This window comes from Sorex fumeus, unplaced genomic scaffold (assembly GCF_029834395.1).
Source record: "Sorex fumeus unplaced genomic scaffold, SorFum_2.1 ptg000118l, whole genome shotgun sequence".
NCBI classification, from domain to species: Eukaryota; Metazoa; Chordata; class Mammalia; order Eulipotyphla; family Soricidae; genus Sorex; species Sorex fumeus.
The window spans coordinates 1211817-1226875 of NW_026606175.1; the positions used below are offsets into that span (position 1 = coordinate 1211817).

At 52.2% G+C, this 15059-nt stretch overlaps 1 protein-coding gene across 2 annotated transcripts in view; it reads right to left on the reverse strand.

Moving 5' to 3' along the window:
• The window catches only part of LOC130043234 (neuroligin-4, X-linked), a 266721-nt gene extending 253332 nt beyond the window's left edge, over nucleotides 1-13389 (reverse strand). For both annotated transcript variants that reach the window (XM_056135485.1, XM_056135484.1), the window contains exon 1: nucleotides 12880-13389. In XM_056135485.1, coding sequence (XP_055991460.1) covers nucleotides 12880-13351 — 472 coding nt within the window. In that variant the 5' untranslated portion in view covers nucleotides 13352-13389. The remainder of the gene's footprint in view (nucleotides 1-12879) is intronic.
• Between the last annotated feature and the right edge of the window lie 1670 nt (nucleotides 13390-15059).

Consider the following 15059-nt stretch of genomic DNA (forward strand, 5'->3'; position numbering starts at 1 on the left):
TATATATATATAGAGAGAGAGAGAGAGAGAGAGAGAGCATTCTATAATGCTATTCGGGTCTCCCAAAGAGGAATTGAAAGAGCTATGCTTGGAATATCACGTTTTACTCAAATGAGAGAAAGAATCCGGAGTTCTGACATCTGTCGACGATCAAGGATCAGGGACGCTGTCTCGTTTGCCAAGGTGTCGAAAATCAGATGGGCTGGTCACGTAATGAGATTTAAAGACGACCGCTGGACTAGAGCTGTTACCGACTGGATTCCACGGGATGTCAAGAGACCGCGTGGCCGCCCACCTACCAGATGGTCAGACTTCTTCGTCAAGATCATGAACGATCGGTTTGAGGCTCTTCATGTTCCCGGAGCGAACAGATGCCATTGGGCTACACTAGCACGCGACAGGAATGAATGGAGACATTACTGGCACCCGCTCTAGCAAATCGACGATTAACGGGAAGTCAAGTGATCAAGTGATAAAAAGTAAAGGTAAAGGCCCTCCCGTTGATCGTCAATTTGCTCGAGCGGGCCCAGTAACGTCTCCATTGGAGACTTTGTTGTTACTGTGTCTGGCATATCGAATACTCTCGGTAGCTTGCCGGGCTCTCCGAAATCAAGGGACGGCGTTAGAACACTGCATGACCGAAACCCAAGCATGAACAGCTTTGAAACTATATATGTCACGGTGACTCAATTAAAGTACTACTACTCCTAATAATAATAATAAAACAAAAATGCACCTAGAGTGTCCTTAATGCCGAATTTCATGGCAATGCATGATCCCGTTGCTGTCTCCTCTGCCTTCCTTGTCTTCGTCGTTGAAAGTTCTGTTCCTGACGTGCTCATCACCGCCTGCAAACCCTCCGGAGGAATCCACCTCGTGATAAGCCAGGAGCTGGAGCGATAGCCCAACGGGGAGGGTGTTGCCTGGCACAGCAGCTGACCCGGGTTCGATTCCCAGCATCCCATAGGGTCCCCCGAGCACCGCCAGGAGTGACTCCTGAGTGCAGAGCCAGGAGGAACCCCTGAGCATCGCCGGGTGGGACCCAAAAAAGCAAAAAAAATGAAAAAGAAGGACAAGTCAGTGGAACTGCATACCCAGAGAGTGAGTGAAGGGATTTGTGGACCCAGAGACGTATTGGATTTTTACAAGGTTTGAGGAGGAGAGAAGGGACAGGTACCCCAAGGTCGCAACTTCTCTGCAGAGCTCCTCTCCAATGCCCCTGGCACCCATGATTATACTCAATACAGAGGTGTGCACACACACACATACACAAACACACACCCCAAAGAGCAATGCCCACCACCCTCCCTGCCCCATGTCCCGACACAGGAAATTGTTTTCATCCTCATTGGCCTCTTGCTACTGGGTACAGACAGGAGAGTCTGTCTCTGCAGCTACATGGCAAGCATTGAGTGTCAGAAAGCAAGGCTGTGCTGGATAGATGGTTCTCCCCAAATTCCCCCTGGATGGATGGATGGATGGATGGATGGATGGATGGATCGATCAATCAATGGATGGATGGATCGATGGATGGATGGATCAATGGTTCTTCCCCCAAGTCTCCCATGGATGGATGGAAGGATGGATGGATGGATGGATGCATGGAGGATGGATGGATGCATGGATGGATGGATGGATGGCTCTCCCCAAATTCCCCCTGGATGCATGGATGGATGGATGGATGGATGTGTGGATGGATGGATGGATGCATGTATGGATGGCGGGATGGGTGGGTGGATGGATGGATGGATGGATCAATGGATCAATGGTTCTTCCCCCAAATCCCCCATGGATGGATGGAAGGATGGATGGATGGATGCATGGATGGATGGATGGATGGATGGATGGGTGGATGGATCAATGGATCAATGTTTCTTCCCCCAAATCCCCCATGGATGGATGGATGGATGGATGGATCGATGGATCGATGGATCAATGGTTCTTCCCCCAAATCCTCCCTGAATGGATGGATGGATGGATCGATTGATCAATGGTTCTTCCCCCAAATCCCCTCTGGATGGATGGTTCGCACCCCAAATTCCCCCTGGATGGATGGATGAATGGATGGATAGATGGATGAATGGATGGATCAATGGTTCTTCCCCCAAGTCCCCCCTGGATGGATAGATGGCTCTCTCCATGATGGATCGATGGATGGATCGATGGATGGATGGATGGATCGATGGATGAATGGTTCTTCCCCCAAACCCCCCCCCCCGGATGGATGGGTGGCTCTCCCCAAATTCCCCATGGATGATGGATGGATGGATGGCTCTCCCCCCTAATTCCCCCTGGATGGGTGGATGGCTCTTTTCCCCAAGTCCCCCCTGGCTTGGGGAAAAGTGGGTATGGGGGAGCTGTGATCTCCTGGTGCCTTTTGTGCCTCTCATTATGCCTCTTTGTCGGCTTCTGAAGAGCCCGCCTGCTCCTGGACCTCGGAGCGAATGCAGTTCCAGAATCCATGAGATTCCATTTCTTAAATGTCACTTCATGGGGAAAGAGTGCTCTTCGACACCAGAGCATCTAAAACTCACACATGATGGAGAGTGTTCAAATCAGAAGGAAAAAAAGATCCCTCCAAAACAAAACAAAACAAAAAAGCAACAGACCCAGGAATTATGAACCTTCCCTATAATCACCTTAATCGCAAGAGAGTTGCAGGATGAACTCACCAACTGGCAGAAAGATGGCAAGTGTTCTTTTGCCTTGCAATAATGATACAATCAGGGCCCCAAAAAAAGAAAAATCAATGGAAGTGTACTCTGGAAACGACTATTATCGCAAGGAGCCACCGGTTTTCTCCAAATATTAGGGACATTCAATAGTCTGCCCAAGACAACATGGAAAAGAAATGTTGGCACCCAGCAAGTAACTCCTAAGTATCAACAAATGAAGCTATTACAGGTCCAGCAGGCGTAAAGAAAGAGCATATTGTCGGGAGTGGACAAATATCCTAATACTTTCACTGCATCTCAAGACTCCATCATCACCCACCATCCCCTGCGATAGGGCCAACGTGCTTCGGAGTGTGTGCATTGGGAGAATAGAATTCTAGTAGATGGCAAACGGGATGGAATTAAAATGCACGGGGTGGCCACGAGCAAGGCAGAGAGAATTCTCTTCTTTAGAGAACCGTGTTCCTAAATGAATCCAACAGGGAGTGATTCATACTCATAGTGGAACTGCATTCTTCTCAACCCTTAATGAGATTATTGTTCTGTTGGTAAAGAAAAAAAAAATCTTTTCAGCTGCAGAGAGAGACACATCTTATCCCAAATCCAATTCCATTTTCACCGTGCTCAGAACTGAATGCGTGCTGATTGAATTTGGTCCACTACTAAATTCTTTTCAATTACTCCGTGTCAGGGAGATGTCTGTTTGGTAATCTCGCCACGTTGCATTTACTTAGGGGCTATGTCTATAGAACGCGGAACATTCGAGTGACAGAAGAAAAAATGGGGATGCTTCTTTATTTTCAGAGCCTTGCCTGATACTGCTTCAAAGTTTTCCACTCGGCACATGGCTCGATTTTTTTTTTTAATTTTTATTAGTGAAACACCATGGGGTACAGTTGTAGACTTAGAAATTTTTTTTTCTTTTTGTGTCACACCCGGCGATGTACAGGGGTTACTCCTGGCTCATGCACTCAGGAATTACTCCTAGCGGTGCTCAGGAGACCCTATGGGATGCTGGGAATCGAACCTGGGTCAGCCGCATGCAAGGCAAACGCCCTACCTGTTGTGCTATCGCTCCAGCCTCTAGACTTACAAATTTTTGTGCTTGGGTTTCAGTTATACAATGATCAAGTACCCATCCCTCCACCAGTGCCCATTTTCCACCACCACGGGTCCCAGTATCCCTCCCACCCCCCATCCCTCCCATCCCACCCTGCCTCTGTGCCAGGGCATTCCCTTTTGTTCTCTCTCTTCTTTTGGGTACTGTGTTTTGCAAGAGAGGCATTGAGTGGCAATCACGTTTGGTCTATAGTCTACTTTCAGCATGCTTCTCCCATCTGGGAGGATCCTCCCAACACCCTTTATTTGGTGCTCCCTTCTCTATCTGAGCTCCCTTTTCCCCTAACACGTGTGGCTGGCCTCAAGCCATGGAGCAAAATTCCTGGTATTAATCTCGGCCACTCTTGGGTGTTAGTCTCCTATTTTGTTACTTTATGTTCCCCAGATGAACGCAATCTTTCTATGTCGATCCCTCTCTTTCTGAGTCATTTACTTGCCGATGTGTTGCGACTGCTTGCATAGAACTGGCCTGCTGGTGATGTGACCAGAAAAAGGGAACTTCTCACTCTCTCTGTGTCACTCTCTCTCTATCTTTCTCTCTCTCTCTCTCTCTCACACACACACACACGATCTTGTCTTTAGAGGTGCAAAGCTCTATGCCAATGAATTTTAATGCTTCCTTGAGGAAGAATGTCTATAAATCACACACGATGTTAAAAAGCCACCTGAGAACTCAAAATGCAAAATAGAAAAGCAGAGAAAAAAAAAGCCTGACTCCAACAATCCTCGACACAAACAAGACAAGATCTTCCGTGGAACATCTCTGGGGCGGAGCTCCCATTTCTTATCTGGGCCCCAGCAAGACCATACGGATTGGTCCTACGCCATCTGCGTACACATGATTCACCTCTGGTATCATGGAACAACATCCTGGCTCCAATTTTCCAGCATGATTTGGCAGTGCAGTTACAGGCAGGGCAGTAGTCTTCTAGAAGTGGTACCCAAGCCTCCGTACATCCTATGGATCCATGCCCTAACATGGCCAGCATGTGCCCATTTCATACATGAACAGCAGAGACGAGATGAACCCAGCCCTTACCCCACCGCCCCTCCATTCATAGAGGGACCCCCAGGATCCATCTTTTAATCCCACAGGAAGCAAAGTGATGGTACCACTGCCTTGCATGGAGACGGCCGACCTGGAGTCGGTTTGCTGGCACCCCGTGGGTTCCTCCAAGGACCCTCCATCAGGAGGGATCTCCGAGCACGGAGCCAGGAGTCAGCTCTGAGCACCGCCAGAAATGGCTTCAAAATAAACAAACAGCAAAAGAAAACAAGAAGCTGTGAATTGGCTGAAGGAGGCAGAGCACGGTGGAGCCCAAACAGAGGAGATGGTAAGACGGAACGTGATGAAGAAAAGGAATGAGACATGCACGGAGCTTGTTCCCAGTCGGGGGCTGAATGGCCACTGCAGACACTTAGGGCGACCGTGGCATCCTGAGTAGCAGACACGACTGAGACTCAAGAGGACCGTTTGGGTGCTTGGCTGGACATCATTCTTAGGGTAGAGAGAAGGCAGGTTTTGCTAGAGGTCACTCAAGGACAGGGCCTCTTCTGGGGCTAGTCCTGGACCCCTGGCTGCAGGGAATATGGAAAGTGTTCTCTGGAAACATCCCCCGATTCTCCGAGGAGGGCCCTTCAGTAGGATTAGCACTCGGGAAAGAGAGACGTGGAGAGATTGAGGATTCCCGCCCTCTGCCAAGTATCAACATCAAGACCACTGCAGGATGTCAGCTAATGAGAGAGAGGGACAGAGAGAGAGAGGGAGGGAGGGAAGAGAGAGAAAGAAAGAGAGAAAGAGGGAGGGAGGGACAGAGAGAGAATGAGGGAGGGAAGGAGGGAGGGAGGGAGGGAGGGAGGGAGGGAGGGAGGGAGGGAGATACAGAGAGAGAAAGAGAGGAAGGGAGACAGAGGGATGGAGAGAGAGTGAGAGAGGGAGGGAGGGAAGAGAGAGAAAGAAAGAGAGAAAGAGGGAGGGAGGGACAGAGAGAGAATGAGGGAGGGAAGGAGGGATGGAGGGAGGGAGGGAGGGAGGGAGGGAGATACAGAGAGAGAAAGAGAGGAAGGGAGACAGAGATGGAGGGAGAGAGGGAGAAAGGGAAAGAGAAAGAGAGGAAAGGAGAGAGAGGGAGAGGAAGGGAGGAAGAGGGACAGAGAGGGAGGGAGAAAGGGAGAGAGAGGAAGAGAGAGGGAGAAAAAGCAGGAGGAGAAAGAGACAGGGAGGGAGAGAGGGAGAGAGAGAAAGAGGGATGGAGGAAGAGGGAGAGAGAGGGAGGGAGAAAGACAGAGAGGGAGGGAGGGAGAGAGAGGGAGGGACAAAGAGAGGAGAAAGAGGCAGGGAGAGAGGGAGAGAAAGAAGGATGGAGGAAGAGGGAGAGAGGGAGGGAGAAAGAAAGGTAGGGAGAAAGAGAGGAAGGGAGAAAGAGATGGAGGGAGAGAGAGGGAGAGAAAAGAGAGGGAGAGAAGGATGGAGGGAGGGAGGAAGAGAGAGAGGAGCGGCACCCCAGAATGACCCAGAAGGATGAGCCAAGGGTTTCCTCCATGCCCCTCCCACCCAAGGTCATGCAGGGAAGCACCACAGTGAGTCTGAGAGCCCCCGCAGTGGGTGGGGGTGTTCCAAGGCTCTCAAGGAACTGCTTTGTTTTCGGCTGTGCTCTGAATGCCAAGTGCCAGGAAAGGTCGGCCACACCCCTCTGCATGCCAGGGATTCAAGCAGTGACAGTCCCCGAGAACAGATCGGTGAAAGGACAGCTGTGAAGGTCAGGCTGTTTCAGGAAGGCCCCGGGCTGGGCTGCTCAGGGACGGGGGGCGAGGAGATGGCCCCTCAATCCTCCGCCTTCCGCCTTCCCAGAAGACCACCCTCCCGTCTTCCTTGCTTCGATTCATTCCGCCTTTCTGAATCTTTGCACTCCCTCCCAGGGCCTTGGCGAATTAGATGCTGGCCAGAGAGGAAAAATAGGATGGATTCACCTCTCCCAGCCCACACTCTAAACAACCGGATGGAACTGCATCCATGGACGACTGCAGTACCCAAACCCTGAGGGTGGACGTCTAAGGGACTAGGAATCAGAGCAAGTTTGCAAAGTCCCTGCAAGGCTGCTGGGAACAAGGGATTCTGGGTTCTGCGGCCGTCCCAGTCTCGGAAGTATACCTGGTCCCTCGTAAGTGCTCAGGTGGGTTTTGGGAGTAGGGGTCGAGTCATGTGTGCTCATTACTCGCCTGATCGTGAAGGAGAAGAGAACCTACCAGCTGGCTCCCTCTCCCAGCCATCTGGTCTACCCAACCCACCAGAAGCAGAAACCCAGTGATTCGGCTGAGCCCATCAGAAATCTTGCCTAAAATTTTTGGTGAGGAAGAAAAGGAGATTGACCCGTTCTGGGGATGCTGAGAATGACCGCATGGGACTATGAGCAACTGAAGGGAACGCCTTTGTACCCACGTGGACGAGAAGCCCATTTCCAGGGACAAGCCCAGAGCCAGGCAAGGAAAAGTTGGTTGCCAATTAAGCAGATGCACCTGGTGTTATGTACAGCGTACCTGGAGCTGTCCAAACAATGTTGTGTATTGGAACAGTCTAAGAGTAATAGAGAAGGAGGAGGAGGAGGAGGAGGAGGAGGAGGAAGAGGAGGAGGAGGAGGAGGAAGAGGAGGAGGAGGAAGAGGAGGAGGAGGAGGAGGAGGAGAAGGATAAGGAGAAGGAGAAGGAGGAGAACAAGAAGAGGAGGAGGAGGAGGAGGTGGTGGAGAAGGAGAAGGAGAAGGAGAAGGAGAAGGAGGAGGAGGAAGAGAAGGAGAAGGAGAAGGAGAAGGAGGAGAAGAAGGAGAAGGAGGAGGAGAAGGAGAAGGAGGAGGAGAAGGAGAAGGAGGAGGAGAAGGAGAAGGAGAAGGAGGAGGAGGAGAACAAGAAGAGGAGGAGGAGGAGGAAAAGGAGGAGGAGGAGGAGAAGGAGGAGAAGGAGAAGGAGAAGGAGAAGGAGAAGGAGGAGGAGGAGATGGAGGAGAAGGAGAAGGAGAAGGAGGAGAAGGAGATGGAGGAGAAGGAGAAGGAGAAGGAGAAGGAGAAGGAGGAGGAGGAGGAGGAGGAGGAGGAGAACAAGAAGAGGAGAAGGAGGAGATGGAGAAAAAGGAGGAGAAGGAGAAGAAAAGAAGAGGAAAAAGAAGAAGAAGAGGAGGAAAAAGAAGAAGAAGAAGAAGAGGAAAATGAAGAAGAAGAAGAAGAAGAAGAAGAAGAAGAAGAAGAAGAAGAAGAAGAAGAAGAAGAGGAGGAGGAGGAGGAGGAGGAGGAGGAGGAGGAGATCTAGAATTATCTGTAATTGATCTACCATTGTCTCTACAGCTGGGAGTTGCACAGAAGCGATCTAGTACACATCCAACGTTGTTTAGAGGAGATGTAGTATAACCGGGCTGGAGTGATCGCACAGCAGGTAGGGCGTTTGCCTTGCATGCGGCCAACATGGCCAGCTCGGGTTCGATTCCTCCGCCCCTCTCAGAGAGCCTGGCAAGCTACCGAGAGTATCTCACCCGCCCGGCAGAGCCTGGCAAGCTCCCCGTGAGGTATTCGATCTGCCAGACACAGTAACAACAAAGTCTCCAGTGGAGACGTTACTGGGCCCGCTCGAGCAAATCGATGAACAACGGGGTGGGGACAACAGTGTAACTGGTCATCTACATCCCTCGTGATGCTCTATGCAGCCCAGAAGACAGCGGGAATATCTCATTTGTCAGCCTGGCTTGTCCAACTTGTACCGGATCAACCTTCCCAGATAAATCCGGCATTCCTCTTCGAAAGTCATTGAGTCCTTTGTATCTCTCTCTTCCTCCCTTCTCTTTTTCCCTCCTTTTCCAGACGTCCCTCACGCCACACTCCACTTTCTGCCTTTCTATCAAGGCATATCTATACCCAGAATATTGATCCTATCTCCTACCATTAGGAGACAACGGGACCTGTCCGTAGAGCCTGCGCAAGTTGTCTCCTTCTGAAGAGATTTGAGCCACCATCACAAGACAAGCAGGACCAGCCAAGGCCATGAGTCCATCAGTCTCCCAGACAGCGGACGGGGGAACTCAGAATCCATAACTAAATCAAGAATCGGGCAGGTCAAAGTTCGTGATGGGAAAACACGCTGAAAGTTCCTTCCTTTAGACCCTCGCGTCCACTTCGGTGAGCAAAGTCCACTCTGACGAGAGCTCACTCATGGCTTGCAGTGACACACGCTGACAATCGTTTCGATGGGGAATGACCACAGAAAGCCTCGTGGCCCGAGACTTAGCAAATAAATGTCTAATCGGTTCCTTCATGCGAGTTACTTTTCAATTCAAAAAATCTGTCGCCGCGGGCTGGAGCGATAGCACGGTGGGGAGGGCGCTTGCCTGGCACGTGGCCAACCCGGGTTCGATCCCCAGCATCCCATAGGGTCCCCCGAGCACCACCGGGAGTGATTCCTGAGTGCAGAGCCAGGAGGAAGCCCTGAGCATCACCTAGTGTGACCCAAAAAGCAAAAGAAAGGAAGGAGGGAAGGAGGGAGGGAAGGAAGGAAGGAAGGAAGGAAGGAAGGAAGGAAGGAAGGAAGGAAGGAAGGTCCATACAGATCCCAACATCACAGGAAAGAGAAAGAAAGAAAGAAAGAAAGAAAGAAAGAAAGAAAGAAAGAAAGAAAGAAGAGATAGGAAGGAAGGAAGGAAGGAAGGAAGGAAGGAAGGAAGGAAGAGATAGGAAGGAAAGAAGGAAGGAAGAAGAAAGAAAGAAAGAAAGAAAGAGAAAAAAGGAAGGAAGGATGAAAGAAAGAAACAAAGAAAGAAAGAAAGAAAGAAAGAAAGAAAGAAGAGATAGGAAGGAAGGAAGGAAGGAAGGAAGGAAGAGATAGGAAGGAAAGAAGGAAGGAAGAAGAAAGAAAGAAAGAAAGAAAGAGAAAAAAGGAAGGAAGGATGAAAGAAAGAAACAAAGAAAGAAAGAAAGAAAGAAAGAAAGAGAGAAAGAGAGAGAAAGAAGAGATAGGAAGGAAGGAAGGAAGGAAGGAAGGAAGGAAGGAAGGAAGGAAGGAAGGTCCATACAGATCCCAACATCACAGGAAACAGAAAGAAAGAAAGAAAGAAAGAAAGAAAGAAAGAAGAGATAGGAAGGAAGGAAGGAAGGAAGGAAGGAAGGAAGGAAGGAAAAGAAGGAAGAGATAGGAAGGGAGAGATAGGAAGAAAAGAAGGAAGAAAGAAAGAAAGAAAGAAAGAAAGGATGAAAGAAAGACAGAAAGAAAGAAAGAAAGAAAGAAAGAAAGAAAGAAAGAGAGAGAGAGAGAAAGAAGTGATAGGAAGGAAGGAAGGAAGGAAGGGAGGGAAGAGATAGGAAGGAAGGGAGAGATAGGAAGGAAAGAAGGAAGGAAGAAGAAAGAAAGGAAGGAAGGAAGGAAGGAAGGAAAGAAGGAAAGAAGGAAGGAAGGGAAGGAAGAGATAGGAAGGAAGGGAGAGATAGGAAGGAAAGAAGGAAGAAGAAAGAAAGAAAGAAAGAAAGAAAGAAAGAAAGGAAGGAAGAAGAAAGGAAGGAAGGAAGGAAGGAAGGAAGGAAGGAAGGAAGGAAGGAAAGAAGGAAAGAAGGAAGGAAGGGAAGGAAGAGATAGGAAGGAAGGGAGAGATAGGAAGGAAAGAAGGAAGAAGAAAGAAAGAAAGAAAGAAAGAAAGAAAGAAAGAAAGAAAGGAAGGGAGAGGAGAGGAGAGGAGAGGAGAGGAGAGGAGAGGAGAGGAGAGGAGAGGAGAGGAGAGGAGAGGAGAGGAGAGGAGAGGAGAGGAGAGGAGAGGAGAGGAGAGGAGAGGAGAGGAGAGGAGAGGAGAGGAGAGGAGAGGAGAGGAGAGGAGAGGAGAGGAGAGGAGAGGAGAGGAGAGGAGAGGAGAGGAGAGGAGAGGAGAGGAGAGGAGAGGAGAGGAGAGGAGAGGAGAGGAGAGGAGAGGAGAGGAGAGGAGAGGAGAGGAGAGGACCAAATCCCTGACACAATGGGTGGAGAGGCATTGCTCACAGATGTACCAACACACAGTTCCCAAAGAGCCACCAGCTCAAGTGCAGTATCCCCAGGTTATTAAGGACGGATTCTACCACATCACCCCCTCGCAGGACAGTTAGACCCAAACAGCGCCCTGAAACCCTCAAACTCGCTTGCTTGTCTTCCTGTTCCCAAGAAGTAGCGTCTTTCCCAAGTTCTCCATTCCGGATTCCCTGCTGCATACTGGACCCCCGAGCACGCCATGTGTCGTGTCTGATGTCTCGGGACAAAGGCAGCTCACGGATGGGTCTATCCTCAGTGCCTTTGAGGACGTTGCTGTTGGGTCCAACCTCTCACCTGTGCAAGACTCTGCTCGGACGTGACTTCACCATCCCGACGGGCAGCGGAGGAAGGTTCACGCTCGCTCGGGAGAGGTTGGAGAGATGTCGATCCACTCTGCCCTTCCTCCCCCAGATTTCCTTCCCCACCCACTTTGCTCTGTGTGCCCTGCATCTTGCATTTGCAGAGCTCATCGTGACCGAGAGCCCCGTGCGCTGGGTATGTGTGTGGGTATGTGTGTGTGTGTGTGTCTGTGTGTGTGTGTGTGTGTGTGCGTTCATTATAACGAGGCGGGTAGGATACAGAGATGCCACCCCAGATTCCACGGCCTCTTTGGGCTTCTTTTCTCTGGACATACTCTGCGATCTCACTCACAGGCAACCCTGCCCTGCCTGACGTGTCACGGTACCCTCCATGGACAGCTGCTGAGGGAAAGGACCATATGGCCAGTGATCTGGGCGCCCTGGAGGTCAGCCTGGGAGGAAACTGCGCACGACCCTGTGTAGATATCTAGTTAACTGCCGGGAGACTCTTTCTGCACACCGTTTTCCAAGGTGAGGTGGCGACCAAGACAGGTCTCCATCCAACGTTACCCAAGGACTGGAGCGATAGTACACCGGAGAGGGCGTTTGCCTTGCATGCAGTTGAGATGTATTTAATCCCCGGCATCCCATTATGGTTCCCTGAGCACCGCCAGGAGCAATTCCTAACTGCACAGCCAGGAGGAACCTCTGAGCATCGCTGGATGTGACCCAAAAAGCAAAAATAAAAACAGTTACCCAAAAGTTAGAGGTACAGTGATAGTCCAGAGTGAGCAGGGTTTTTGCGTTGCATGTGACCAAGCCAGATTCCATCCCTGGGAGCCCGCCAGGAATGATCCCTGAGCACAGAGCCAGGACTAAGGAAGCCGTGAGCCCCCGCTGGGTGTGACCCCCAACAGAAAAACAAACACGTGACCCTCCCAAGGACACTTCTGGTTTTCTGCCTGGAGGTCTGATCTTGGAGACAACTGTCCGGGTTCCAGGCAAAGGCGGGTGAGCTCGTTCCCCTGGAGGGGAAATTTGATTCTAGGGAAATAATGTTGTCGGACACCCTCACGGATGCAGACAGTTCCAACCAGTGACCTTGGAGGGTCGCGCGGACACCAGTGGAACACTGCGCCCCGTGGTTTCACCGAAAAAAGAAGAATAAGACCCTTTTGGACAAGCGACCACACACCGCTTCATGACAGACTCAGTTCCAGCTCACGATCCCACCACTTCCAGCCCTGTCACGGGTGCTCTTGCATTTGCAACAAAAGTCAGGTGCAGTGTCTCCTGGCCACGAAGAGACGGGACACTTTGACCATTTCAGGAAGGAAAATGACTCGCTTATCTCGGCGGGAAACCAGCCGCCCGGTTACGCTCAAGGCTCCAACAGGAAAAACACAGTCACACCCGAAAGCAACCGACACAGCCCAGGAGCCTGGAGGATGCTCGCAGGTGTGCCTGGATATTACGGTCCAGAGATGTCTACGTAACCATCACTCGAGAAACGGTGCTGGACTAACTAACGGTTGCCGAATAACATAAGCTATTATTATCATCGCAGGCTCTAAAGAGGTTCCTCTAAAGAGATTCCGGTGCGATGCAGAGCCGGGAGGGAATAGCCAAATATTAACCTGCCTTTTTCTGGTTGTTTCAAAGTACAAACGGACGGAAGGAAGACTCGGCACCGTGTGAGAGCCAACCGCCCTTCTCGGGCGAACACCATCGACACGAGGCGGCATCCGACCGGGTACTCACCGTCCTCCGTGGGCACGTAGATGTTCAGGTACAGGCAGTCCTCGTTCTGGTCCTGGACGTACGTCATTAAGGTGTCCAGGTTGGCAGTGAACCAGATGGGCAGCATGTCGTGCAAGAGAGAGCGCTCGTCCAGGTGCTGGGGGCACACGGAGGGGAACTGCGTGGCGTTACGGACGCCGGTCCAGGAGGACGGGGGTTCGGGGGGCTGGAAGCGCCTCTCCCCGGTGGGCGGGGAGGCGTAGGGCACGCCCAGGTACTGCTCCACCGGGCCCAGGATCTCGTTGGGCAGCGGCGTGCGGAGTCCCCGGATCTTGCCGTAGTTGGTGTTGACCACGGGGTACTGCGCCTGGCCGTCGAGGAGCGTGAACTTGATGGCCAGGGCCGTGAGCCACAGGAGAACGTTGCAGTTGAGCATGACGCAGAGTGGGGTGAAGACCAGCGGCACCCATAACAAGCCCTTGGGCGTCGACATGGTCAGGGCCACATCTGCGGGCCTCGGGGCGGGCGGCGACTCCGGCTCGCGACACAGTGGCCGGTTCCGCGCAGGCTCAGACACAGAGCCCACGGTCAGGGCCGGACCCAGACGTGAAGTTCGTGGGGGCCCATGGCGTGGGGGCGGGGAGGGTGGGCCGCAGCCCAGCGCTCAGGCCAACTCCGGCTCCGGGGATGGGGGGACGGTCCACGGCGTCCCACGCACGCCCGCACGCACGCAGGCACGAGGGTCCTCACAGCTGGGCCACGGGCCGGAGCTCGTCCTGGGGGAGAGAGAACAGAGACGGGGCTGAGGAGTGGCGTGAAGGGAGCTCGGGGGACGCGCCCCGTCCCCCCTCCACGCCCCGGGTCCCGGAGGCACGCGAGGAGATGCACGCGGGGAGGTCAAGGCCACCCTGGACCCCGGTGTTGAGAGAGAAGGACGGAGAGGGGTGGACGGAAGTGGACCGTGGTGGATGGAAGTGGACGGTGGGGGAGGGAAGTGGACAGTGGTGGAGAGAAGTGGACAGTGGTAGTGGGAAGTGGACAGTGGTGGACGGAAGTGGACAGTGGTGGAGGGGAGTGGACAGTGGTGCAGGGGAGTGGACAGTGGTGGAAGGGAGTGGACAGTGGTGCAGGAGAGTGGACACTGGTAGTACGAAATGGACAGTGGTGGATGGAATTGGACAGTGGTGGAAAGAAGTGGACAGTGGTGGAGGGAAGTGGACAGTGCTGAAAAGAAGTGGACAGTGATGGAGGAGAGTGGACACTGGTGGAAATAAGTGGACAGTGGTTAAGGGAAGTGGACACTGGTGGACAGAAGTGGACATTGGTGAAGGGATGTGGACAGTGGTGCAGGGAAGTGAACACTGGTGGTGGGAAGTGGACAGTGCTGGACAGAAGTGGACGGTGGTGGAGTGAAGTGGACAGTGATGGTGGGAAGTGGACACTGGTGGAAAGTGGACAGTGGTGGACAAAAGTGGACAGTGGTGGAGAGCCGTGGACGGTGGTGGAGGGAAGTGGATAGTGGTGGAAGGAAGTGGACAGTGGTGGACAGAAGTGGGCACTGGTGGATGGACGTGGACAGTGGTGGACAGAAGTGGGCAGTGGTGGAAGGAAGTGGACAGTGGTAGACGGAAGTGGATAGTGGTGGAGGGACGTGGATAGTGGTGGTGGGAAATGGACAGTGGTAGAGAGAAGTGGACAGTGGTAGTACGAACTGGACAGGGGTGGAAATGAGTGGACAGTGTTGGAGGGGAGTGGACACTGGTGGAGGGAAGTGGACCGTGGTGGAGAGAAGTGGACAGAGGTGGAAATAAGTGGATAGTGGCTGAGGGAAGTGGACACTGGTGGACGGAAGTGGACACGGGTGAAGGGACATGGACAATGGTGCAGGGAAGTGAACACTGGTGGTGGGAAGTGGACAGTGCTGGGAAGAAGTGGACAGTGGTGGACGGAAGTGGACAGCGGTGGAGGGGAGTGGACACTGGTGCTGAGCTTGGTGTCCAAACATTACATATCAACAACTTTGTAAACCACAGTTAATTTAAAAAAAAAAACATTCCAGCAAACTCTGTGGGACGTGGCACGTCTGATCCGGAACACAGCACGGGCCAGCGGCTGCCCGCTGGGCCAGGCAACAGGGGTCAGAGGGAGGACGGGTCGGACAGGACACAGTGTCCACCCAGGGTCTACACGCAGCATCCGGC